This window comes from Ambystoma mexicanum, chromosome 8 (assembly GCF_040938575.1).
Source record: "Ambystoma mexicanum isolate Mex_15411 chromosome 8, UKY_AmexF1_1, whole genome shotgun sequence".
In the NCBI taxonomy this organism is placed as follows: Eukaryota; Metazoa; Chordata; class Amphibia; order Caudata; family Ambystomatidae; genus Ambystoma; species Ambystoma mexicanum.
In genome coordinates this window covers 1,384,284,881-1,384,312,518 of record NC_090929.1, presented here as the reverse complement: position 1 = coordinate 1,384,312,518, position 27,638 = coordinate 1,384,284,881, and the positions used below count along the sequence as shown (strand labels likewise).

Genomic DNA, 27,638 nt, shown 5'->3' with positions numbered 1-27,638 from the left:
CTAAGCTGCAATGCTTTTTTGTGCATACACATTGTCCTCTGCAAAGAAGTACTTTTGCTAGGTAATGTGGCAGATCTTGAAGTCTTGGTTGAGGAGCTCAACACATAAAATGTGTTTTTCTATCCTATATCTTTGTAAAAAGTGCTTCACTCTGATTTGTAAAGAATTGAAGTGGTTGGCAAGGGGACTTTTCCTTCCAAACTCTCTTCAGAGATGACAGCTCACTAACTATGCATGCTCACAATGTGGCTTAACTTGTTAGTCAGTTGTGCACATAGAAATGAATGTGCGCACGAAAGCTAACCATTTCCGCACTTAGAGAAAAACAATTAGAGGGAACTTGTTCGATACCCTTTCACTGGCTTGCGTTTGCCATCAATTTGCTTTTCTTTGACCTCACCCCGATTGTTTTACAAAGAAAATTAAATGCATTTGCACGTAATGTTGCAGAACGCAACAATTTAAGGGTAAATAGCTGTAAATCGAAGATGGTCATCTTTTCTAAGAAACGGTTGCAACAATCAGTTCATTGTTCAGTGGAGAATGCTAAATTGGAGAGAGTAGATAGACTGAGTTGCTTAGGATTTATGATTTCTAATAGCCTTTCCCGCAGGTTGATGAAACACTGGGAGCCAAGTTTAAACCTCTGCTGGCCCATTTAAAACATATTTTCAGACTAAGAGCTTTCTTTGCTTCTGTGGTCAAACTTTTATTTTACTAAAATTGTCCCAAAAAGTGAACTTTGTACTAAATAATTCTTAGTCTTCTAGCAAATTCTCTGTTCTGGGATCTTAATAAATTACTTAGTCATTAATGTCATTAATGTCTTATGCATATGCACTGGACAATTTACTGCTGGATCTTGGGTCTGATGCTTGGGAACTGACCCACAGCCCAGCACGGACTGAGAAAAGGCTTTATCAACATGATTGGAGGCTTTCCATAGAGCAGCTGCAATCGTACCTGCTCTATACGGAGAACGCTCTTTTTATTGAAGGTAGCTCGAAGGACCTATATGAGTTCAAATTGAATCGAGCCCCAACTCAACGTTTGGGCATGAAGGGATTAACTAAAGAAGAGAGAATGTGTAGATTGTGTCGATTACCTGGAAAGTTGGAAACTTTGAAACACTTGGTTATATATTGCCCCAATTCTCTCAATTTAAGATTGATCTATTTCAAAGGGTTCTCAGACTTCGCATTTCTGCATGCTGGAGAGCGTTTATGGACAAGATTCATGGTGGTGAAAATGTTTCATTGTTACTGGTATTAACTACATTCATAAACATTGTATATGAAACACTTGAGCCTGGCAATGAATATAATCGGTTATGTAGCAATTGGCACAAAAATCTGGTCGGATTGACTGGTTTTGTTCTTAACATTAGGTATTTAAATGTATTTTAAATTTGCTAGAAGGGATTAATGTGATTAGAGTAATATTTTTTTAGGAATTTTAAGATTCAGATTATAATTGCTATAGTTTGTCATTTTTGATAGTCTTGAATGAAAATGTATTGTAGGGTTTTAATGTAACACCATACATTTTTAAAAATAATAGATGTGCAGATAGGATATCTGAGTGCTTGAGACACAGATGATGGCAGAAAACAGAGTATGACAATGACCCAAAAAGTCAAAACTATCCTTCTCACTCTTTCACCCGCTACCCCCCAACCTCTTTCCAGTTACTCTCTGATGCCCTAACTATCCACTGCGATTACCTGACTCTCCTACTTCCCTCACTGGGTTCCTTCGTGCCCTGTACAACTCTGTGAGTGGTGGTTGGGGTGTGCTGTATAATGAATGAGAGCCTGACAGTCTTGCCTTTTAACTTAAAGTACAAATGTTGAATCCCACTATAATAAAACTGAGGCGACCACACAACAAGGTGTGTTAAGAGGATCACACATATAGACCGGTTCGGCTGGGGCACACTGATCCTATCGGATTGAGGGTCTCTCAGGGATGCTCATCACTATTCACCTCTGAGTCCTCAGAGGAGGACACATTCAGGAAAAAACAGGTCGGGAAACATCTAAAAAAAAAGTCTGTGCTTTGCACCAGAATGCTAGAATGGAACTTTAGGTCTCACAACTTATACGTCTTGACTGTCCTGATCTGCTACTGTATACTAGGATATTTGTATTTTACCTGTAGCTGATTGCTCTCCAGCAGTGACAATAACCGGCATCTTTTGATAGGACTTGAGACTCTGACCTTCGCCTGTTAGGTTAGCTATGATGCCCTCTAAGTATTGTAGCAGATAATGACTTATAAAGGTAACTGAAGATTTAATTAACTTATGGTGGAAAACCTTGGAACTGGTGGGTCAGAGTGACAACCTCTTTCTTAAAACAGCTCTTTAAAGTTATCGTGTTCCACACTGGCACAGTTAGACTTTGGTTTGAAACGAGGCTCGCAGCCGGGAAGATCAATGTTACATTTTAAATACTGTGAGGGTGCAAAAGTAAGGTTCGTACACAATGGTGGCATATTTATTGGTACAGACCTTTAGCTTTAGGGATAGAGAGGCCTTTTTCCAAACCTTTCTTGATTAATAAGAGGGGTTTCCCTGCCTCAAAGATAACTAGTGAAATTGTTAGGATGTCCAAAACTAAAGTCTGTCACAGTTGTGTCTCAAAAGCCTATCTCTGTCCTTAACACCAACAACTTGAACCAACTGTGCAAGGATGATCTCTTCCCAAAGTGAAAGTGTTCATGGTAGTTCCAACGAACTCGGGCAAAACGTAATGAAATAAACAATGTTCATAAGTACAGCACTCCAAGGCTAGGGTTGTATTCCTTTCCCCTAGACTACTTCTACTTGCGTTCCTTTTCGGCTTCTGAACCCTGTATCCTTTTAGGTAAATGTCACTTGATAATTTACAAGGATATTCTTCTTGGCTTCACAGATCTTGTATACCATCAACTTGCAACACTTCCCTACCAAGCATAGGATTATGTCCTTTTCATTTCCAGGGTCCTTGACCATCTTGTTCTCAACTTCTTATGTGGGTGCGGGGTCCCAGACTCGCAAAGGTGTGAACAGCTTGGTTTACTCTCCTGCCAAGCTGCTGTCCTCTAATAGACTGTCTCTTTCGCTTACAGGGTCCCAGGCCTCCTTGTTCCTTCAGGACTTTGCCTTTCACATGGGTGCTGGTCTCAGACTCGCAATGTAGTGTTGTACTTGCTTGGTATGCTTGGCAAGGGAGTAAACAACTCTTCCTTGTTTGCTCCTTCTTCAATTAGGGTCCCATACCCTCTTATTCTTGGTTTCTCATATGAGTTGGGGTGCCAGACTTGTACTTCCCTGCCGTATCTGTTTGGTTCACTCCTGCTAATCATACGATTACTCTCTTTATTATTTTCGGATCCCAGAGACCCTTCTGTCTCTCTTGGTTATTCTCTGGGCCCCAGACACTCTTATTCTTGGACTTTAATATGGGTTCCGGTCCCAGACTTGCAATGCCCCTTCAGGGTCCCAGACCCTCTTGCTCCAACTTCTCTTTTCACCCCATTTCTTTGCCGGACCTCCAACGCCTATCAAGTAACCCACATACCCGTTAACTTTTTCGTTGTAGGTACCAGCGTTTACCGAGCAGCTGCGTTGCTTCTGGAGGCTCTGGGAGCATTTGGGTGAGCGGCGGGCTCTGCAGCGGCTATGAAGATGTCTGACTTTGCCTGGCTCCACGTCCCTCTTGGCAGGTGCTTCACCAGGGCCTGGGGTACCCAGAGGTTTGTTTAAGCAGCAGCGTGAGAGGCCCTTCCAGCATGTGCCAGATTTGTGCTCTCCTTTTCCTCCGTTCACGTCTTCCCGTTTGGCTCTCGTCCGCTTGCCTAGTGCACGGCTCCTGCATTCCCCCTCAGGATTTTTCTCCTTCTGCGTCCCAGCTGATCTTATTTTGAACTCCTGCACTTGTTTGTTGCTTTCGTTTTGGGCCAATGACATTCCATGAGAAGCTAGACCACTTGCTTTGATCCTCCAAAGTGATCCTCCGACTCTGTCATCTTCACAGTACTTCTTTTAAAACCAGATGCTCAGTACTTGGTTGGTATTTTGGTCCTGTCAAGTATATTAGTCTGACTTCTTTGACAATAGAACATATCGGCTCTGGCTAGAGGGCGTGGAGGAAGACTTGCTACTGGAGAAGGGTTCATCGGTCCTGAAACGGGGGCATACCATGTCTCCTGAGAATAGTCGTCTCCAATCCCATAGGGGGCTTCCTTACCCATGTGATCCTCCCTCGGTGCACCACCATCAGGGGGTTTATTGTACTATGGACGCACTGCCCTGGCCCCATGGAAAGGTCCCCCCCGCATCCACGGGAGAAGGAACAACCTCCTCAGATTTGTCAAAATGCATAATATTTAAATGTAAGATGAAAAATTCTGAGGCTCCTAAAAATGTAATTGTGCTCCACTTTAACAACTCTCTTTAACCCATGTGCAATCCCTGTGTATCTGACCAACCAGTTTTGATTTGATTGTAGAAACATGAAGGCATCTGCCATTTACAGACTTCTACAAAAAGCATTTCATTTAAATTATACCGTCTGCTACAAACACATAGGGAGCAGAGATTGACTCATGAGCCGCTTACTGAGTTATAGGACTCAGTCCTGTTTTGATATGAATGTTCATACCCAAACATGTTCCCTACCGAGGGTTGCTGCTTCTAAAAAAAATTAAGTGTCAATGAAAATACCAAAGCTAAGCCTCATCAGGCCGTGCAAAATCTACGCGACCACTCTCATAGTGGAGTCATTTTTATCCAGGTCGAGTACCGCTTTCACGGTAGTCGACCTTGCTGTCAAGTATAATGAAATTCTGGGATGTTTGAAACTTACTTAAGTGTGAAATAAGTTTCACTTTGCGTGGCAGGCCCAGGGTGGCAGCACTCCGGCAAACATGAAGTAGGCTTTTGGTGAAGCTCACCATTTTACCGAAAGCGCTGATATATTTTTGTCACTTTTTGCCATGGTTCGAATGCGCATCTCTAAATTCAAGGAGACAAACAAACCTATCTGCTGGTCTAGCTGGATTTTAAATAATTTGTGAGGCCTGCTCGGTCATAGTAATCTCTGTTGGGCATGTATCTACACTACTGAGTCTCACACATTTTTGCTATGCCCTGAAGTAACTAGATTTATAAAATACATATTTGTCAGAATCAATGGTTGTAGGCTAGAGGTTTGCAACCTGTGTCTGTAGAACATATCAATACATGTACAATATGGTTGGTCCTCTTTAGGTTTAGCAATGATATCGTTCTCCTGCCGAAGTGGGACAGACTTGTTCTCCATGCACTTCATCTTGCAAACATACATTTTGGGGAAAATGAATGCATTCTCTTGAGATTGTGAGACCACTTTTGATGCATCCAGGAATACATTGATGGCCAGGTATTTTTTTCCCATTTGGAAATGAAACTGAGAAACATCTGCTGCATACTTTCATAATGGGCATAACCTTTGTTTTGGACAGTTTACCTTAAGTGTTATGTTTTTAACCTATAGGTAATTCTGCATCAAAACAATACAATACAATAATGTCTGTCTCCGACAGCACCATATACTGTTCACTTTAGTGAATTGTTCTGGACAATCTTCTTCTCTGGTGAATAGTAGACAACAGTAGTTCCCAAGCTAAAACATAAAACCACCCTCTTTAGTGCCTCTCCACAAATTAAAACCACTGTAAGCATTCACATTAACATTGCAACTTTAGAATCTGTGGAATGTATTTGTGAACTCCTAGAGAACACCTTTATGGCGTTCATATAACGGCCCGGCAGCCAAAGTTATTGGCCTGAGCGAAGCTTCAAGTGGCTTGGAACGTGGGCTTACACCGGCAGTTCAAGCCTGCGTTCCTAGCCACATGATTGGTTGGCTTCCCCCCGCCGGATGCCAGTTATGTATCTTAGTTGTAGCTCAAGTAGTCCAGGAATGATGCCACAAACTTGATAAACAGTAAAAGTCAGGTGTTAAGTGTCTGGTAGATCACTGGGCAGTCATCTAGGCCTAGGTATTCTAGGGTTACAAGAGAAAGTTAAAAATTGAATGAGCCAGAAAAGGAAACGTGTCCACACCCCGCCAAGTCATTCTCACGCAACAGACAGATTGTCCTGTGATTAGCATAGCATGCAACTTGTAATTTTATCATTCCCCGTGCGGGCAATAGCCACCTTGGAGCCTAAAGCTTTAAGTGCTTCCCTAGGTATCTTCCAGCTGATTACATTGAAATTGAAGGCATTTTTTCCATCCAAAGTGAAAATCGATTGAGTTCAGTCAAGTGAAGTAGCATGCTAAGATCGGTATTGCCCTTTGTGTATGTGGCCAGTGTATGACCTTGGATAAACTCGTCAGAATTTCAAAGTCCATATTGAGAAGAGAAATTGGACTGTATTTGCAATACTCGATACTGTTTTGGTATTTGGAAAATTATTGTAGTTTCAAATTTCATGTTTTTTTAAAATATTGGGGGTTTGAAAGACTTAAATATGATCTTAAACACCAACCAGAACCAATGAAGGGACAGTGATTGCTTATTTTCATATCAACTGCCCGCTTTACTCTTGCCCTTACACCATCCATGCTTCTGCCTGGTCATCATACTATGCTGACCTTATAACATGTCTCTGCTCTCACCCTTGAACATTCTCTATGACCCTCTACGTGATGCTCTCCCCTTAACAAAACAAAAGCTCACTATTCTCTCTCTCAACTGAAGACTTTGCCTCCTACCTCTCCTCCAAAATCACAAAGATACACAATACCTTAAACACTTCCATCTCTTCTACCTCCTGCCTTCCCTTCACCTCCTATCACCTCCTCACTCCTTTCTATAACACACTTTGATCCGAATGAACTCCTACTGATCCTTCACTCATCTAACTCACCCTGTGCTCATGTACATCCCTTTACACCTGAAAAAAAATAAAAGAATGTCAACTGATCATCTTTTTAAAACTCTCCACCCTCTACAACCTCTCTTCCTCTACTGACATTTGTCCTGACTGCCATAAAAAAGCCACCACAATCCCCATTCCGAAGAAACCCACTGCTGGCTCCAGCAACCCCTCATTCTACAGACTGCCTATAGTATTCAGCCACATTATCGGCTACCTTGAGGAACTCTGTGCAACCCTTTACAATCTTGATTACAATCTTGATTATGGAGTAAACGAGTGCGGAAACAGCACACACTCCTGTCTCCAACTTTTCAACTACGGCCCACCACTTCCACCTTACCTCCATTCTAATCCTACTCTCTCTGCAGACTTTGGCAGTGTAAATCTTTCCTCCCTCCGCCACATCCTCTCTTCCCTTAACTTCAAGGAGACCACACCTCAATGGCTTGCTTGTTAGGTAGATTTTCATTTTTATGCAGAGTCCCCTCTACATGTGAGTTCCCCAAACAATTTTTGCTTGACTACTGGATTTTTGATCCATTCCCCCGAGTGAGTGGTAGCCTTTTTCCACCCCTCACTCATGCTTTTATCTTATCCTTTGGGATACTTTGTATTTCTTTTTATACCATTGTCTTGGAGTTCTACTTTCCTCCAATATTTATGACATCTATATTTTGACTTTTGCATCGCACAGCACTCTGTTCAGTGTTGCTGGGAGCCCTTTGGGCTTCCCTTTTTGTTTTCTGCTATAGGGGGATATTTGAATCCTTCTTATTTTTCATATTGTGAGATCAGCACACCCCACCTTATGTGAAGTGCTGGGGGGGCTGCTTTGTAGCCCCTTTCTCCCTGCTCCTGTAACTTTTTGATTACAGCGACAAGCTAATCTGAATGACGGGTGGCAATGTTTTATCCTAGCTACCTTTTGTGCACATTTTACTCCCATGAGGTACTTAAAGCAGTGGTAGTGCACAGAGGGTCATCATTGACCCAAAATGGCAATTGTTCTTTTTTTTTTTAACCCATTCAAGATGGCTTGTCCCTTCTTGGTCCATTTTCTGCCATGCTTGGTGGGGGAGGTCCTTGTTTGACCCTAGCCTCCAGCGTGTCTGTGAGGACAGGAAATGGGGGCAGGACTCTGAAACTCTTCTGTTCTTTGGTCTTCTGCTGTGTCTGCCTGGAACCAGTTCCAATTGAGAGGCTGCAGCCACCACCCAGAGTTTGAATGGTGCATGGATGCGGATTGACTGGGTTCCTGCATAAGAGATATGGAGCTGGAGAGATGTCCGCAGCCACTTCCAGATGACCAGAGATGCCCTCTTGATTGATCGCTGCTTTCTGGCCCCTTCTTCCAAGCATCACGAAAGCCCCGAAAAGGATGACTTGCTCCCTTAGACTGGTAGGTCCAATAAGTCTGAAGACAACCTGCGTTTTGAGCTGTGACCTTCACAGGCTGCAAACCGCCAATACCCTGGGACCTGTGACCACAGTGCAGTGCATAGACTACCGAGGATCGAATCCTCAAACGTTGGTGGACTCCTTCTGGACTTAGAGGCAAGATTCTACTCCTTGAAGTCTCCTCACCGGAGTGCTGAACCAAGAAAGCAAGGTGAATCCACCAGGCGGTAATCGTTCTTCACTGGTGTCTTGAAAAGGGCACCAAAATCAAAGAACCTCGAAGAATCCTTTGTCTGGAGCCTCTTCACTTGACTGCTGTTGCGAGAATCATTCCAGTATCCCTTCTTTCGTTTACCTGACCCAGAATCCGGTGAAAGGTTCTGCTGGTGTTGCATCGATGGGGCATCGTACTGCATCTGCTTCTTGACTCCTAAAGTACTGTGAGACTCTTGGTAGAACTTACCTAGGGTTGCTCTACTGCTCCTATGTTGCTCTAGTGCTGATTCATGTGTTTGGGAGTGTGCCCATACACGTTCGCCAAGGCGCAACGTCTGTGTGTCTACAGGGAGTCTTCTCTGAAGTCCCTGACCCTTTTCCCAACTAAAAGTGTTTCTTATGCTATAAGAAGTCTTCCACTGGGCTATTTGAACTTTCCACAGCTAGTACCTTACCTGTTTTGCCCTCCAATCTGACTCTGAGACACTTGTAACTAGACAGGGATGGACTTCTCAAGTGTTAGTCCTTTGTAAAGTAATAAAAAGCATTTACCAGCTTTATGTTGGTTTTGTTTCATCCGTTTGTACCTGAAACAGATATATTCTGAAAGTTATTACAAAAGGTTTACTTACCTTTGAGCAGAGGCATAGCCAGGATTTTCTAACAAGTGGGGCCTGAAGCAAATGTAGTTGGGCCCACCGCAGTGACATGAACACCTGTAAATACCCATACAACTCTGCGGAATGGTCTTCTACAGATTTTAGGTGGGCCTTGCCCACTCAGGCCCTACTCTGTTTACGCCTCTGCCTTTATAATACTTTTAGAATAGCAGCCTGCAACTCAGTGGTTTACTTACTGCAAATGCTGCCTTTGTAGTACTTGCTTTTCTAAAGAATTTTAGCGTAGTGTATATATAAACCATTATTTGTATGTAACTTTAGTGTATCAGTGTTTCTTTGGCCTATGTGTATACTCTTGTACTGGCTGAAGCCCTTTCTCTCTCCGGAGATATATTTCCAATGGATTCCTTCCTCCCCCAGGATTCCTCATCTATGATCCTATCCGCAGCACAACTGATCTTAATGTTTTCTGCCACCAGGCGGCACAATGCGGCTTTGCTTCTGCTTTGCCCGACGCCTCTGCGCACCCCATGTCAGACATGATTTTGGAGCCAGTATATATCTAGGCCCCACACCCTGTGACTGCAGTTCCTTTTTTCCACGCACTTTGTACGCTTTGGGAACATGCAACTTAGTTTCGATGAGAAAATGCCCAACCCCGCTAAGGTCTTTGGTTTCAAACCTTGCCTGGATTGCGGCCGGCTCATGTCTGTTTCAGATCCCCATTGTATGTTTATCCATACACCCCAAAACTCTCTAGGAAAGGGTGATGGTCTCTGGACAGGTTTCCTGCAAGAAAAGAAAATAAGATGCACCGAAGATGGTCTCACTCGCCTGGCGCTTCCTGGCGGCATCACTCTGTCTTCTAAGAAGAGGAGTCCTCTTTCCAGAGGCTCCCCAGAACTGGTTCTGCAGGTGCCATTACCCGTCCAATCTTTCACACTGGAGGAATGGCAGAACGTCTGATTGAAGATGATTGACATCCTCACCAAGGCCCCAGTGCCGATGGTTTTGGCCTTGGCCCCGGCTTGCTCCAACCAGACCCACTGTTTCACCAAACCGACAGTGTACCCGCATGAGAATACTCACGCACGCCTACAGGCTTGAGCCTGGACCTCAGGGGGGGACAATGTCTCCCAGTGCTGACAGCCACTGCCTTCGGTTGTCAAGGCCTTGGTGCTGGTTCTGCCCTAGTCTTCATCAGCATTGAGGTTGCCAGACCCCTCCGGAGTACATCCCTATTCCAATGAGGCCATTTGTTATACTTGACTTGTCTTAAATTACGGTTCAGATCAAGTCTATGGGATTGCCCGTCCCGCACTACCTGCCACCTCCATTATTACCTTGTGTAATACCATACTGTTTTCCCCACAGCATTCATTGTTCTTGGGAGTAATACTTACTTGAAACCTTGTGCTTTAGACCGGACATCATCATAAAATAGGCGTGGAATACTTTACTGTTCAGTGGTGAGTTGTACACCTTTGTTACTTCATTTTGATCACTTCCTTCATTTTATTTTATTTTTGTTCACCCCCTCCACCATTTTCAGAATTTATACATAAGCACCCATGAATCACTTTACTACCGGCCTTAGTTCACTGCCTCAGTAATCTGAATACCACTTCCCTGGTGTATTTTCTGATACCTCCTTCTTTGGAATATGGGGATTTTTATTTTCTCCATTTCTACCTCTAGTTATTTTTATTAACACTGTGTTGTTGGGTACCTCGATAGTGACTCCCACAAGGTTGGCCATTTGCATAACATTGGATTGACTTTTTCCTGAACCATGGCTCAATCGCTCTGCTCTTGACCACTGTTGTTTGTATCGTCTTTATATCTGTTTTTTGTAATATCTACTTACTGTTCTTTAGATCTATACATTATTTTCTTTCTGTTTCCCTTAATTGTTAAAACTAGTCCAATTAGGCCCTTTTGAAGAAGAGGGAATCCTCGAAACGCATCGGCCACAACACAATTGGACATCGCTTTTTGCATCATTTGTTGCTTTTTCGAAAACTAAATATGTTAAATGTAATAAAGTGTTCCTTTTAATTGAAAGTGCTTCTTGGCACATTTTTTCTATGTCAAATAAATTGTCATTTATAATTTACATGACATTGGCATGCCTAGATGTTTGAACACCCTTTGTGGCATCTGTAATTAGTGTGCAGGGGACGGGAGGGTCCCAAGTTTGGGTCCTCTTACCTTTTTCCCTCCGGAGTACGTCCCTCTTCCAATGAGGCCATTTATGTCAAGAGTGCACCAAATCTATGATGAGGAGAGCAGGCCAATTCCCTTTGATTTGGAACCATTGGGCTCTAGAAAGGAGAGGGACTTCCCAGCAGAATTATATGGGAAAGCTGATGGCATCCAAGAGCTGGCAGCTGATCTTCAGCTGTATAGTCTACCAGCCCCCACTCTGGTTAAGCTTCACACATTTTTCCTAAGGTTGATGGCCAAGGTTGCTGATACCATGGCATTATCGGCCGCGTCCAGACAAAAGGTCCAGTTCAGATTCACAGACATCCTGGACGAAGGACCTAAGAAGGAGGCTGTGCTACCGTTTAAAATAGCAGTGGAAGCTCTAGTGCAAGAGGTGTGAAAAAGGCAAAGGAGCATTTTCCTGCTCCCTCGGAACCAGCATTTTTGTACACTAGTGCCTCCCCAGGGAGCTTGGTGGTACAGGCTCCAACTGCAAATTTAAGCACATCCACCTTTCCTTCCTTCCCTTGTGACCGGAGAGTAAGAGATTGGATGCCTGTGGAAAGAAGGTGTTTGCCTCTGGAAACCTCGCCCTCTGGACAATTAACACCTCCTGCACCTTGGCAAAGTTCTCTTTTGGTCTTTGGTCTGTAGTGGTCAACGCAGCGGATCGCCTCACTGAAGAGGACATGATAGGATTTTTGGCCGTGGTTCAGGATGGCAGGGAGGCTGCCTACCTGATCCTGTAGTCTGGACTCGACGTAGAGGACTGTTGGGCATTGCATGGCCACAAGCACGATGGTAGGACATAACTCTTGGATGAGGACATGAGGCTCTGTGCAAGATGTGCAGACAAAGCACTGGACATGCCCTTTGACAAGCATTACCTGTTTGGGGCCCAGATCAACAACGCCTTACAAAGGTTTCAGTCTTTCAAGGTGATGGAAAAGTCTGGGTTTTTGCCCTTCTACCTCCTACGCCTCCTGGAGGATGTCGTCTTGGAGGATGTCTGTCCGCTTCTCTCAAAGAGTGTGATTGAACTGGTACTATGCTCCGAGCGAGGAAAGGGGTTGTATTCAACTTATTTTCTGGTTAGGAAAAAGGATGGCGGCTTGGGATCCTCTGCCATCAACCTTAGATTCTAACAGTTCATTCATCACGGCCATGGCTGTGAGTCAGCCTCCACAATATTAGAAAAATGCACCTCCACTTCTCAGCCAAAACACAGTTCTGTATTCTTGTGTTCCACAAACTCAATTACTGCTTAAGCCTACTCATTGCTTGCTCCTCAAGCCTTCTCCTTTACTCATTTTCTCTCATTAACAAAGTCCTGAATTTTGCTATTCGAACCTCATATAATCTTCCCTCCACCTCTGCACACTACCACTGTGGTGCCAGGCTCTCCATGCAAAATCGCTCCTTAAATTCCTTCAGGTCTTTAGATTCATCCATGGTGTTGCCCCTCAACCTGCCGACTGCATTTCCTTATACTCTCTTGCATGCTGCATTCCGTCTCACACACCCTAATCTTTCCCTCCCCTGCCACCATTGTGCCTTATCCCGCTCTTCCTTACTTTCCTCACTGCACTGGAATGCCACCCACCCTCCCCCAGACAGCAAATATGCCCCACCTCTTGAACGGTAAAGAGCATACTCAAGCTCCACCTTCTGTCCTACGAACGGCCTCCTCCATTCTCCCCAATTTAGCCTAGACTACCCTAACCCCGCTACTCTGTTGGTATGTTCAGCTGTAAGTATGTCCATATGTATATTAGTAGCACTAGGGCCTATATATTAAAAGTTACTCACTGTAGTGACTAATATACTCTTAGTCCTTAGTCCCCTTGCCTCCATACTGTATGGGCGTCCCTCCCTAGGGACGGGAGACGGAACCTTTTTCACCAGAAAAACCTTCTCCCCATTTAAATTTAGAGGCGCACAGGGGTGCGGCCCTGGGAGCATGCGCCACCCTGTTTCCGCCCACTGGTGCCACTTCTCAGTCTCCATTGACACATCAATAATATTTGTTATTGCCTAATGACACCAGTATTAGGGGGGAGGATGGTGGGACGTATGGAGGAAAGGGGACTAAGGACTAAGAGTACGTTAGTCACTACGGTGAGTAACTTGTAATTACTCTTATGTCCCGTCCCCTTTCCACCATACTGCATGGGCGATTACAACGGAATGAAGCCCCAGGGTGGAGAGGAGGCCCTCCTTAAGCAAACAAGTTCCTTAGAACCACCTGTCTGAAGGCCGCGTCTGACTTTGAGCCAGCGTCCAAACAGTCATTCTTACAGAAAGCTGAGGGGGTGGCCCAGGTAGCTGCCCTGCTTATGACCTGCCAGGGAACATGCTGCTGAAATGCGATGGCCTTGGCCCTGACGGCATAGGCGTGCATGTTGGCTGGCAGCGGTTCACACTACCCTATCACAGGCCTCCTTGATGGCTGCAACCATCCCCCTTGCGATGGAGGCCTTGGATGCCTGATACCCGGGTCTGGAGCCCCCAAAGGTGACAGAGTGCGTCTGACTTGGGGAAGCCCTTTGTCCTCTCCAGATAGAATTTCAGAGCGTGTCTGACATCCAATCAGTGCAAGACTCTGAGCCTCGTCCTTGGGGTCCGCGAAGAATGTAGGTAGGACTATTTCCTCGTTCAGATGGAACGCAGAGGGTTTCTTAGGTAGGAATGCCAGGTGAGTCTGCAGGACCACCTTATCCCTGTAGAAAGTGTTATAGGGTTCTGAAGCCACCAGAGCCTGGATTTCACTGACTCTGCGAGCAGAGGCAAGACCTACTAGCAGACCTGTCTTGAGGGTGACCAGCCTGATGTCCACGAACGCCGTTGGCTCGAAGAGTTTGTGCGCCAAGGCACCCAGCACCTCATTGAGGTCACACACAGGGTGTGGCTTCTTGATGGGCGGGTAAAGCCTGGACAAGCCCGCCAGATGTTTCTTGACTATCGGGTTGGAAGAGAAGACCTCTTCCGAATTTCTGTATGCTCCTATGGCTGCGAGATAGGTGCAACATGTGTCCACCTGTAAGCCTGAGTGGGCAAGAGGTGCCGAGAAAGAGAGCACATCGTGCAGTGTGCACGTCAGGGGTTTGATCCTCTTAGAATCTGCTCCATTTACTTCTGTATTGGCTCCTAGTGGCCTTGCGCCTAGCACCCTGGATGATCTCCAGGCTAGCTCTGGACAGATTTACTGCAGCGAAATGACTGCTCGCTATAAATCTGCCAATATCCGCATGGAGTCATGAGGACTCCAGAATTGGGGAATTACACTGCCCTTCCACCACTTGGAATCTTGTCGTAATCCCACAGAACGAAGTGGAGGTAACAGTAAATGTTTTTGGTTGTAATTGGGAAGATAGACCGCCGAATTACTGCCAAACATGTAATGAGGCCGTTTCCTTGAAGGTAGCTTTATCATGTCCATTATGATGGTCGCTACCATTCAGCCTTGCTACCAGGAGCAACCTTGCACCAGGACTGGGAAGAGGTGACTGACTGCAGCCGTCACCCCATTGTTGAAAGTGTTGTGTAGTATATAGGTTGTAAGTCAATGTTTATCTAGTATTGATATGTAGGGGGAGCCATGGTGTTCGGAGTAAGTATTTGGGGGAATGCTAAGTAGTGGTAAGTAGGACAATATATAAAGATGTAGGACAATATATAAAGATGGCCATTATTTAAAATGGGGGGTAGAGTGGAGGTACTCTGGTGTGGGATAGTGTGGCGACCTGTCTGAGGCCACCTAGCAAGATGGGACCACTCAGAGGCCATCTTCTGGCCTCGCACTCCATGTGGATCGTAACTGAGTTTAGGTAGGGGATCTGTTGCGCCAGACTCCTCCTAAGGATCCCTGAAACCCCTCCATGGCAGTGTGGGCTGACGTAACGGGTGCCCAGTCAGTTGGAACTCACGCCAGGGGAATCCTAGGGAGAAGATAAAAGGTATGTGTGGTTTTATTAAATACAGAGGAGTCCCTGTTGGGATAAAATTTGCTCTGGTGAATGTCTCCCTTAGCGATCAAAGAATTCTAGGTGTGGCCCATGTCCTGTTCTCAGCAATTTTATTAAGTGGGTGCAGTGCCCCTCTCTGTGGGCTGGGGAGAGGGGAAGGTGATTTCCATGAGAACTGTTCCTGACCTAGGCCAAGATTGGATGCTCCCTGTCTTCGGTTCGGGCTGGGAAACAAGGACTACATTATCCTCGAGTCTGCACATTTGAAAGATAAGGCATCAAAGATCTGGAATCTGCAAAGAAGACCTTGTATCCATCGGAACCAACTTGCATAAGGTGTGTAACTTGTTCACCTTTCCCATTCAGAGGCCTACACTTCTCCGAGCTAAAATCCCATCGAGGGTGAACTATACCTACACCCTATATACTCTGGTCTCTCTAAACCTCCCTGGCTAAACAAACCATACGGAAAAATGCAGCAAGACTTGCCTTCAATCTCAAACCACACACATACACCATACCTACACTCTCCCAACTGCACTGGCTACCTCCGGCCCAAATCATATTCAAGTTCCTCTCCCTTGCACTCCAAGCCTTATATAGCCAAGGAATGATTTGCATCCAGGCATTTATCAAGGCCTGCCAACCAGCAATAGCCTTCGGAGCCTCAGACTCTGCCCTCCTTGACGTTTCCAGATTCTCAAATCGATGTATGGGAGGCAGGTGTTTAGCTGTGCAAGCTCCTTCCATCTGGAACACTCTCCTCCAACCTTTGTCATAAAGTCTACTTTAGATGTGTTCCTATTATGCCTTTTTCCTTTCGAAAACAAGTCCAATATCCTCTGCTGGCTCCCTCTATCTTGGCTTTGCATGCTATGAAACGACCATTAGGTTGCATGGGGTGCTACAAGAAATATAAATTAATGGTTGCTATGGTAGAATACAGTCTGAATGAAATGAGAATAGTCAAATTAACACTAAATTGGGGATGAAAAAAAGTAATGTTTTATTATGAAAGCATTTTAATAATACATCCATATGATTGTTTTCCTGGCTACCCTTGGCAGAAACCATCGCAGAATATCAAAAATACATACAGTTGTACAATCTGATTCTTAAACGTTTGAAATTTGTTCGTATAAAAATGTCGATCATTGAAACAAATCTGGGACCCTACTGGTGAATTTGTATGAGAAGACTTCAGTTTGTTAATGTTCTTCTTTCTACTTCCCAATGGCAGTAAGAGACTCAAAGTGTGACTATCCTGCAGCTTGTAATGCTCTGGAGACGCTCTTAATCCACCGAGACTTGCTAAGGACCCCTGTATTCGATCAGATTATTGACATGCTGCGAGTGGAACAGGTCAGTTTGGATGTGGCACTATCTGACTTTACTTGCAAGTTTGCTTATGCCTCATTTCCCGGGCTGTATATTTATATATTGTAAGGGTGCAGAAGGAGGAGACTAACACACAGGTGGCATCGTGATTGCTATAGACTTTTATTCAGTATAAAAATAAAGAGAGAACCGGTCTTTCCCTATATCTGAGGGGTTTCCCTGCCTCAATGTGCTAATGGGTCTGTCAGGATGTCTTTATTTAGAGTCCACCATCCCTATTTCTATCCCTTACATTTATAACTGGACCAAAAGGTTGCACCAATGTTATTGGTCCAGGAGAATGACTCTCTCCTCCTAGACTGGATGGCACAGTTCTGGTTGCAAGTTCCTCACCAGGGGGAATTACTCCCCTCCCCCTGGTTCTGATTCTTCACAAACAAAAACAGGATTTCTGATCCTTTAACAATATGCGTCAAAAGATTCACTATTTCTTTACTCTAGGGAGAATTGCTCCCTTCCCCTGGATTGATGGTTTGATCCTCCTTGCAAGCTCAATTACCAGGCAAATGACTCCCTTCTCCCGGCCTCCCCCTTTGGCTTTGTTCTCACAGTTCTCAACACCAGGGGGAATGTCCCCCTTCCCCTAGCCTTTCTCAGGCTTATCTCACAGTTCACAACACCAGGGGGAATGACTCCCTTCTCCTGGCCTTTTTGTATGCTTGGTTTCACAATTCAACGCTCCACTAGTTTGTTCTAGCAGACAGGTTCACACTTCTACCTGGAACTGCTTTGAAGATTACTTTTATTGATCTTCACTTGCAGATGCCGGATTCCAGACCACTATCTTCCTGCTACTTTGATTTGAGTATGGCACCAAAGAAAATGACTTGCATTTTGTTTTTGGGTACCTTTACGTCCCGTCCCCTTTCCTCCATACTGCATGGGCATCCCTTCCAAGAGACGGAACCTTTTTCACCAGAAAAAACCTTCTTCCCCTCTACATCTAGAGGCACGCAGGGGTGCGGCCCTGGGAGCATGCACTGCCTTGACTCCGCCCTCTGGCACCACACCTCCGTCCCCTTTTCCTCGTCGACGGGAACGGGCCGAATTCACCAGCGCTCCTGGGTTTGGCATCGGCCATGTAATTCCACGTGCAGATACTTCTGTCTTTTTATCATATAGGTACTCGGTCCTCAGGCGTCACACTCCTCCTTCCACAGGGTTCAGTAGGTGTCCATCCTGCGACGGGCTCGTCCCAACTTCAGACGCCCTCTGCCTACGTTGCCTTGGCCCAGACCATGGTTGGCAAGCTTGTACAGCGTGCAACGCCCTGTCATCGAGATCTCTGAAGAACAGGCTAGGCAGGTGGAGGGAGCTCTTCCAGAAACCGCTTCCAGAGGACCTGAAGTTCTTCAGCATGGGGTCTGGCGTGGATTCACATGCTCATGAATATTCCCCGTCAGGCTGGGAATCCTCGGTAAAGAAAAAATCAGTATCAGTTTTGTTTCTGATCTGTCTTTCTTAGTAGTAACCAATCACTGATCTCTGGGTCATAGTGCCCCCAGCCAATGACTGCCCTCTCCCTAAGCCCCTCCCCTGGCAGCCATCCTCAGATTTTTACCGCACGTTCAAGTGTTGGGAGTCCTCGTGCTTTAGCTCTCGAGCTTTTACTGCGTTTTTGCGCTTTTTCAGGAGATGTTCTCATTTTTTCGGTTTAATCGAGCCTCAAGTTCCACCGTTTCTACTTCCGATAACGGGGACCCGTTTCGGAATTCTTCTACGCCCCTCAAGGGTGAAGTTTTTCGTCGAGTTACGCTTCTTGGAGGATTCCAGAAGATCTGAGGCCTACCTCAACGGACATGGCCCAGGACAAGGGAAGCTCGACGCCCGAATCCAAGCTGTTCAGGAGCTGCCCGGGATGCGGATTGCAAAATGTTTTCAAGGAGGACGAGCATTCGAGATGTCTCTACTGCCTTCATGAGGACAAGACGCACGTGGAGAAGGACTGTGCGTTCTGCAAGAACCTGTCGGAATGGACCAAGCAAGATAGTCATTCCCGCCTTGCCGCCTGGCTGGAGAAGGGCACAGCAGGTGAAAAGGCGAAGAAAAAGTCTGAGCGGTCTTCTAAGTCCTGTGAGGGCGCCCCGGCGACGGGGGCCCAACAGAAGGCCAAGCACTGTGTCCACGGCACCGGGAGCGCCGAAAGGTCGGGCCCTTCGGCTGCCAAGCAGGGCGCGACTTCCCCGGCACGATCAACCACGAGCCAGCGCTGTGGTTCGGGGAAGAGGAAGACGGAGAACCCGGGTAAGCTTCTGGAGAGGCCCCGGTCGATCTCGAAGGGAGCGAGGCGATGACCGCCCAAAGCGAAGGCCCAGGACGCACCTAAGGTGGTGAGGGCCTTGATCCACCCGGCAAAGGCCTCTATTGAGGGAGTCGCAGCGGCCCTGGCAAAGCCGGCAAAGACTACGCCAGTGGAGGCGGCCTCTGGGCCCAGAGATTCCCTGCCACCGCGGAGGGAATCCTCTTTCCAGACCATCGTTAAGACCCCCGTGAAGACCCCGGTGGAAAAAGAGGGGTGGGGGGCGGTGGCCATTACGGACTCGGATTCAGCCTCCGAGGAGGATCCGGTGGAAATCGTGAAAGGCCTCAATGAGAGGTTCGAAAGGCCTCAACGAGAGGTTCGAGAAGTTTCGATCCCAGGGGAAGGTTACTGCTGATGTGATCGAAGATAGCGACGATGGTGACGGCGAGGGCCCAGTGGAGCAGCCATCCCGTCCGTAGCAGCCATTGCCCGAGCCCCAGGATAGCTCAGCGGCCATTTTGTTGGCGATCCAATCCTTATGTACTGAGATAAGGACGAGGTTACCACGGACCCCGACGGAGGATCCAGAACCAGGACCGTCGGGAAGCCCTCCGAACAAGCGGAGGAGAGTCCACCCTGCACCGCCCTTCGTGCCCACGAGGCCTGTGAACGCCTCATCCCCCTCGCCGGACCCTCGGGATGATACGGCGACAGATACAGTGATGGGGACGGACGACAACGGCGGCGATGATACAACGGACATTCCTTCACCCCCCCTCCCCTCGGGCCTCTCCGCCTGACGAAATTGGCTCTTTCCACGCCATGATAGCCAGGGCATCCGAGCTCTTCCAGCTCTGCCCTGAGGAACAGAAAAAGGAAGGTTTTCTTTACCAACGACGGGAGACCAAGAGAAAGACGGTCCTCGCGGTACCGTTGCTCGATGACATCTGGGACGAGGGGCTGGCTATCCTGAAGAACCCTTCCACGACACCCGCCAAAAGGGACAGGTACGAGAAGAAGTACCGGGTCCCCAATGCCGCCCCCTTGTGCCTCAGGGCCCAGCCCACGCTGGACTCGGTCGTCTCGGCAGCGGCCAAGAAGAAAACGGCGGGTGCGGCGGCTTCAACTTCCACTTCCCCGCCAGACAGCGAAGGCAAGAAGTTGGACTCCATGGGACGACGACGATTAAGGCGGCCAATGCCTTAGCGATTGTGGCCCGTTACAACAGGGAGCTTTGGTTCAAGATACCTCCCCTGCTAGACTTCCTACCGGACGACAAGAGGGTGGAGGCCCTACAGATTCTGCAGGAAGGTGAGGTGGCGTCAGATCATGCCATAACGGTGGCAACGGACATTGCTGATACCGGATTTCGCCAGCTGGGCAATGGGGTTTGCCTTCGACGACGAGGATGGCTCAAGGCGACGGACTTTCGCCAGGGCGTCCAGACCAGAGTGTTGGACCTGCCATTAGATGGCAACAACCTGTTTGGGAAGACGGTGGATGAGTCCCTCCAGGCCATCAAGACCGACACGGAGACAGCCCGAGCCCTACGAGTCCTTCAGCAATGGCGGCCCTTTCTGAGCTCCGGAGGCAGACAGGGAGCCTCCAAGGGATCTATCGGTGGCTCTTCTACGTACCGACAGGCGGCCTGCTCCTTGTCCCAGGAGGCCTACAGAGGCCGCGGCAAGCAAGGAGGGTCTCCCCGCCATCGTCAAGGAGGCCAAGGCGGCAAGGCCTCTTCCAAGCAGGACTGAACGGGCCGTAGCGTCGGGCCCCCACCGAAGCACCCCGGTGGGAGGCCGGCTGACGAAGTTCGTCAGCGTGTGGGAGTCCATCTCCACTGACCGTTGGGTGCTGGACACCCTGTCCCACGGACACTCGCTAGAATTTCAAAAGAAGTGTCCTCGCATTCCTCCCGTGGCCAGGAAGGAGAATCACGTTCCTCAACTGCTGTTGGAGGTAAGGGCGATACTCAAGAAAGGTGCCATCGAGCTCGTCCCCAAGAGGCTCTGGGGCTCCGGAGTATACTCGAGGTACTTCCTCGTCAGAAAGAAGACAGGCGGTTGGCGCCCCATCCTGGACCTGCATCAGTTGAACAAGTACATCAAGGCACAGAAATTCAGGATGGTCACCCTTCAGTACGTGCTGGGACAGCTGGAGGAGGGCGACTTCCTATCGTCATCGGACCTGGAGGATGCTTACTTCCACATCCCCATTCTAAAAGGACACAAAGTTCCTCAGATTCGTAGTCCATGGGCGTCACTACCAATTCAGAGCCCTGCCGTTCGGATTGAAGTCGGCACCCAGGGTGTTCACCAAGTGCCTCGCACCAGTGGCAGCGCGGCTGCGCCTGCAGGGGATCCACGTCTACCCCTACCTGGACGACTGGCAATCCGTGCAAGGTCAAGAGAACTCGCCGTCGAACACACGGCGAGGACCGTCCGCCTGCTCACAGAACTGGGATTCGCCATCAACTACCCCAAATCCCACCTGTTTCCTTCGCAGGTGGCACTGTTTTTGGGAGCAAAGCTCGATACAGTGGAGCAATTGGCATCTCCGTCGGAAGAAAGGACAAAGGCCATTTTGGGCAAGGTGCAGCGCCTGTTAGCCACGGACGTGGCCAGGGTGAGGTCCATCAAGTCCCTCCTCGGGATGATGTCCTCGTGCATCTACCTTGTGCCCCTTTGCAGACTTCGGATGTGTCCGCTACAAGAGTTCCACGACGGCCGCTGGATTCAAGCGGCGGGCAGCTTCGAAGACAGGATCCCGCTCGTCGAGGAGTTCCGTCGGCCGATTCTATGGTGGGGTACCCATGCGCACCTCACGGCAGGCACAGACTTTCAGACCCCGGCTTATCAGGAGACGGTGACGACGGACGCCTCCCTGGAGGGATGGGAGGCCCACACCGGAGATCTCCACGCAAGAGGCCTCTGGCTCCCGGAGGAGAGGTCTCTCCACATCAACATCCTGGAGCTATAAGCCGTGTTCTGGGCACTCAAATCGTTCCTTCCGTCCCTCAAGGACAAAGTGGTGAGGATCTTCACCGACAACACCACCACGATGTTCTACATCCGGAAGCAGGGAGGCACCAGATCCCCAGCCCTATCCAAGCAGGCCCAGGATCTGTGGCACTGGGCCGTGGCCCAGGGGATGTTTCTGGTTCCCTTCCACCTGGCAAGAATAAAAAACACCATCGCCGACTCACTCAGCAGGGAGCTGCGCTCGTGCCATGAGTGGGAACTACGCCAGGACCGGGTGGATCGGCTCTTTCAACGATTGGGCAAACCCCAGATCGACGTGTTCGCGACAACGACGAACTCCAAGTGCCAGAGGTTCCCCAGCAGGTTCACACAGCCGAGGAGCATGGGCGATGCTTTCTCGTTCCCTTGGGACGGCCTGTTCCTGTACGCGTTCCCTCTGTTGCCGTTGCTGCTCCATCTCATCAACCAGCTTAAGAGGTCCAGGTGCAGGATGATCCTCGTCTCACCGGCGTGGCCGAGACGGATCTGGTTCCCGGACCTTCTGGACTTGTCAACGTCCCCACCTATCAAGCTGGCGACGGGCGCGGATCTTCTCTTCAGAGGAGGAGGCGCCATTCTTCATCATGACCCGGAGTCGCTGAACTTGCAGGCTTGGCTCCTGCAGCACTAGAGTTTGGAGGATACGATATCCCGGCTGACTGCAGAGAGGTTCTTGCAAAAGCCAGGGCGTCCTCAACTCTCAAGTGCTATGGACATAAGTGGAAGAGGTTCTCTGTCTGGTGCTGTGCACAGAAGATTAACCCTCTGCGGATTACGGCCCCTCAAGTATTGCCGTACCTACTGTCGCTGGCCAAAGCTGGACTGGCTCACGCCTCCATCAAGATACATCTGGCTGCCATCTCCCGATACACCAGAACTACAGGACGGGAGTCCTTGTGGTCTCATCGCCTGGTGAAGGAATTTATGAAGGGACTATTCCAATCGTTCCCGCCGGTGAATGCCCCTGCCCCGGCGTGGGAGCTCAACGTGGTGCTGACCAGGCTCATGGGGGGGGCCCCATTCGAGCCTATTGATTCGGCGCCGTTGAAGTTCCTGTCGTGGAAGACGGCATTTCTCGTGGCCATCACCTCCGCACGACGAGTGGGAGAGATCCAGGCCCTATCTTGCAAGCCTCCATACTTGACTTTTCACGACACGAGGGTGGTGAGGAGGACGCACCCCTCCTTTATGCCCAAGGTGCCGTCGGACTTCCACCTCAACAAGCCCTTGGTGTTGCCAGTTTTCTTCCCGTCGCCTTTGTCGCAGGCCGAGAGGACTCTGCACTCGCTGGACGTAGCTAGAGCGCTGAAGTTCTACGTGGACCGCACGAAGAGTTTTCGGAAGACATCACAGCTATTTGTGAAATTTGGACCTGTGAATCAAGGGAAGGCTCTCTCGAAGGCTTCCATTTCCAGATGGCTCTCCGGCTGCTTCATGCACTGTCACCGGTTGGCAAACCGACCGCTGCCCGGCCGTCCGAGAGCCCATTCGACCAGAGCGATTGCTGCTACCACCGCGTTCCTGTCTGGTGTGCCCCTGCTGGACATCTGCAGGGCTGCTACGTGGAGGTCGACGCACACCTTCACAAGATTCTACTGCGTCGATCGGGACTCCAGGGAGGAGTCCAGGGTCGGCCAAGCAGTGCTGCGCAACCTGTTCGCTTAAGGTGAGCCTGGTGAGGCGGTAAGAGATGCTTAATGTTGAGTTGTTGTATTGCTTAATGTTGAGCCTGTTGCCACATCCCGTGGTTGTCCATGTGTATACTGCCATGTATTCTTATATTCATGAGCATGTAAATCCATGCCAGACCCCATGCTGGAGAAGGAACAAGTTACTTACCTGTAACTGTTGTTCTCCAGCATGGGTCTGGCATGGATTCACATGCGAACCCTCCCTCCTTCCCCTCTGCGGCTCTTCACTTGGTCATACTGCCACTTTACGTGCTACCAAATCTGAGGATGGCTGCCAGGGGAGGGGCTTAGGGAGAGGGCAGTCATTGGCTGGGGGCAGTATGACCCAGAGATCAGTGATTGGTTACTACTAAGAAAGACAGATCAGAAACGAAACTGATACTGATTTTTTCTTTACCGAGGATTCCCAGCCTGACGACGGGGAATATTCATGAGCATGTGAATCCATGCCAGACCCATGCTGGAGAACAACAGTTACAGGTAAGTAAATTGTTCCGACTTCGTCAAACATCGTTCCAGGCCCAAGGTAGGGCCTCTGTTCTCCATCGCACCTCACAAGGGAGACTCCTTCCCGAGGACTCTCCCCCCGTGGGAGGGACCGTCCAGGTTCTACTACCAGCACGTGCACCGAGGCCTTCCCGGCTACTGGCCTACGGGTCGAGGGATCCTGCAGGTGACAGTGAGGGACTGCAAGGTCCTCGTAACAGGTCTTCACCCGAGGGGCCACGCACTAGTACTGGCAATATGGCAATGGGGGCGCCGAAACGCAGCTCTACCGGCCCCTGGGGCCGAGGGTGTTGCGCCTACCAGGCCTCAGCCTGCGGAGCAAGGTAGGCCTCCATATCCACAATCAAGAGTTCTGTAGGAGGCTGGGCCCAGCGAGGCTTGGGCTTCTACTCCAGGATTTTCACCATTCAGAAAAAGAACCAGGCGATTCTGAGAGTTGTGCTGAACCTTTCCACCCTCAACCTTTCCTTACCTCTACAAAAATTCAAGATGGTTACGCCAGTTTTTATAGCGGAGACATTGTGCAAGGGAGACTGGATGTGCTCCTTGGATCTGAAGGACATGTATCTACACGTCCCTATATGGCAGCCCCATTTTTCTTTCCTACAGTTCAGAATCCTTGGCTACCATTTCCAATACAGGGTCCTTCCTTTTGGCCTCAACTCGGCCCACAGCGTCTTTACCAGACTCATGAATACTGTGGCTGCCCTTCTCAGGGCCTCCACATCTACCCATACCTCGACGACTGGCTCGTCAGGGCTACATCGGCGGAAGCAGTTCACCACAATTCCCAGGCTCTTATGAACACACTGCACGATCTGGGCTTTTCACTCATCCTCAAAAAGTCGCAGCTGCAACCCATGCAGAATCTGACATTCTTGGGCCTCATCTGGGACACGTGCTCCGAGAGGGTGTTTCCTTCGGAGGACAAGATCAGTCTTCAAGCGGGCCATTACTCACTACCTCAGCAGAGAGGTGACCTCGGCCTAGTGGTACCAGCACCTCCTGGGTCTCTTGGCAGCGGTCCCCCACATGAGACTCAAGATGAGGAGGATACAGCTGCACTTCGCGGCATCATGGAACCAGGAGCGGGGCTCTGAATCCGAGATCAACGTTCCTCCATCTCTCCACCAGGACCTCACATGGTGGTCCATGGACTGCAACCTACAGATGTGCAAGCCCTTCCGTCCTCCCATCCCGCAGGTCACCATCATGACGGACTCCTCGCTCGAGGGATGGGTAGCCACTCTGGACGATCTTTTTGTCCACGGCACCTGGACCCGACACGAGCAGGAGTACCACAGCAATTGGTTGGAGCTTAACGCCATCTGGCTAGTGGTCAGAGCATTCCTCCCACTTATATGGGGCAAAGTTGTCCTCATCCAGACAGACAACTCGACCAGCATGTACTATGTCAACAAGCAGGCTGGCAATCAGCATGTGGGAGTGGGCCCTGGAAACATCTACCGCATGGCAGTCCACCTTCCGGGGGAATCCAACCTGGAGGCAGACAGGCTCAGCAGGTTGGGAGCGGACATCTACGACCTCATTACTCAGGAGATCTTCTGCAGATGGGGTTGTCCCCAGGTGGGTCTCTTTCCCACCTGGCACAAGAGGTTCCCTCAGTTCGCCTCCTGGCAGGGACAGGGCCCCGGCTCCCTGGGTGGCGCATTTCAGATTCAGTGGAGCGGCATGACCGCTTGCGCCTTCCCGCCCACTCCGCTGATTGAGTGATTTGTAAGATCAAGGTGTCTCGCCAGCTCATCATCATTCTAATAGCTCCATGGTGGCCAGCCAGGCCATGGTTCTCTGAGCTGCTCATCCTCTCTGAGATGCCTCTGATTCACCTCCTGACTGGCCCAGCACATCCTCTGGCGCAGCAGGGGGGGCAGGGTCATCCACCCCGGGAAACAGAAGCTAGCCCTCACAGCATGGTTCCTGAGCAGGTGACGCTAAGGCACCCCAGCCTCTCCCAGGCTACTCTGGAGATCATACAGGGCGCAAGGAGCAAGGCTACCTGGGCCCAGTATAAGAGTAAATGGACCTGGTACTATCACTGGGCAGCCTCCAAGGAAATCGACCCCTTTGCATGTACTCTGGACGACGTGCTTTCCTTCTCGGCGCACCTCACCCACTCAGGCGTGCAGGTGGACACTAACTCTGAGGAGAGTTTTTTTCCTCTTACAACCCAATTGTCAAGAGACATTTGACGGATCTCACCATGCTCTACCTGCCCATCAAGAGGCCACACCACATGTTGGACCTCAACCTAGTCTTGGGTGCCCTGGCGCACAACCATTCGAACCTATGGCATCCGCGGACATCAGGCTCGTCACCATTAAGACAGCCTTGTTAGTCGGCCTCACCTCGGCTCGCAGAATCGGCGAAATCCAGGCACTGGTCACCTCGGAGCCATACACTGTTTCACAAGGCCAAGGTAGTCCTACGGACGCACCCAGCATTCCTACCTAAGGTGCCGTCTGCATTCCATCGGAATGAAAAAATCGTATTGCCCACGTTTTTTGCTGAGCCGAAAGACTAGGCACTGAGAGTTCTGCACTGCCTTGATGTCAGGCATGCCCTGAAATTCTACCTGGACAGAACCACGCGCTTCTGCAAGTCGGATGCTTTTTGTCACCTTCGGAGGATCAAAACCGGGGTATGGGGCCTCCATAGTCCGTTGGATGGTCTGGGCCATCAAAGAAGCCTACGAAGGACAGCACAAGCCACTGCCAGCCAGCATGCATGCCCACGCGGTCAGCCAAGGCAACAGCCATCACTTTCCAGCGGCATGTCCCCAGGCAAGTCATAAGCCGGGCAGCCACATGGGTCACCCCTTCGGCTTTCTGCAAGCACTGCTTACTGTTTGGATGCCGGTTCTAGAACAGACACGGCTTTTGGGCAGGCGGTCTTTAGAAACCGGTTTGCTTAAGGAGGGTCTCCTCTCCACCCTGGGGCTACATTCAGTTGTAATCGCCCAGGTAGTATGGAGGAAAGGGGACGGGACATAAGAGTAATTATAAGTTACTCACCGTAGTGACTAGTCCCCTTTCCTCCATACGTCCTGCCAACCTCCCCCCTAATAAAACTGGTGTTATTAGGCAATGTTAAATCTATTGTCGACGTGCCTATGGGGACTGAGGTGTGGTGCCAGAGGGCGGAGTCAGGGCAGCACATGCTCCCAGGGCCACACCCCTTCGCACCTCTAAATTTAAAGGGGCAGAAGATTTTTTTCTGGTGAAAAAGGTTCCGTCTCCTGTCCCTTGGAAGGGACTCCCATGCAGTATGGAGGAAAGAGGACGAAGAGTACATTAGTCACTACGGTGAGTAACTTATAATTTCTACACCCTTCCCTGGTGATCAGTGGCTTTACTTGACCCCCAGCACGAGGAAGACTTCCCTCCGATTCTGTCTGGATTTTCTTTTTTTTTCTTTTTTTTTTGTTGTTGGAAACTTTTTTC

The 27,638-nt window shown here is 49.0% G+C and overlaps 1 protein-coding gene across 2 annotated transcripts in view; it reads left to right on the top strand.

The window, feature by feature from the left end:
* Positions 1-27,638, top strand: part of ALDH18A1 (aldehyde dehydrogenase 18 family member A1) — a 1,219,662-nt gene that overhangs the window by 974,288 nt on the left and 217,736 nt on the right. For both annotated transcript variants that reach the window (XM_069611512.1, XM_069611511.1), the window contains exon 15: positions 16,560-16,681. In XM_069611512.1, coding sequence (XP_069467613.1) covers positions 16,560-16,681 — 122 coding nt within the window. The remainder of the gene's footprint in view (positions 1-16,559; positions 16,682-27,638) is intronic.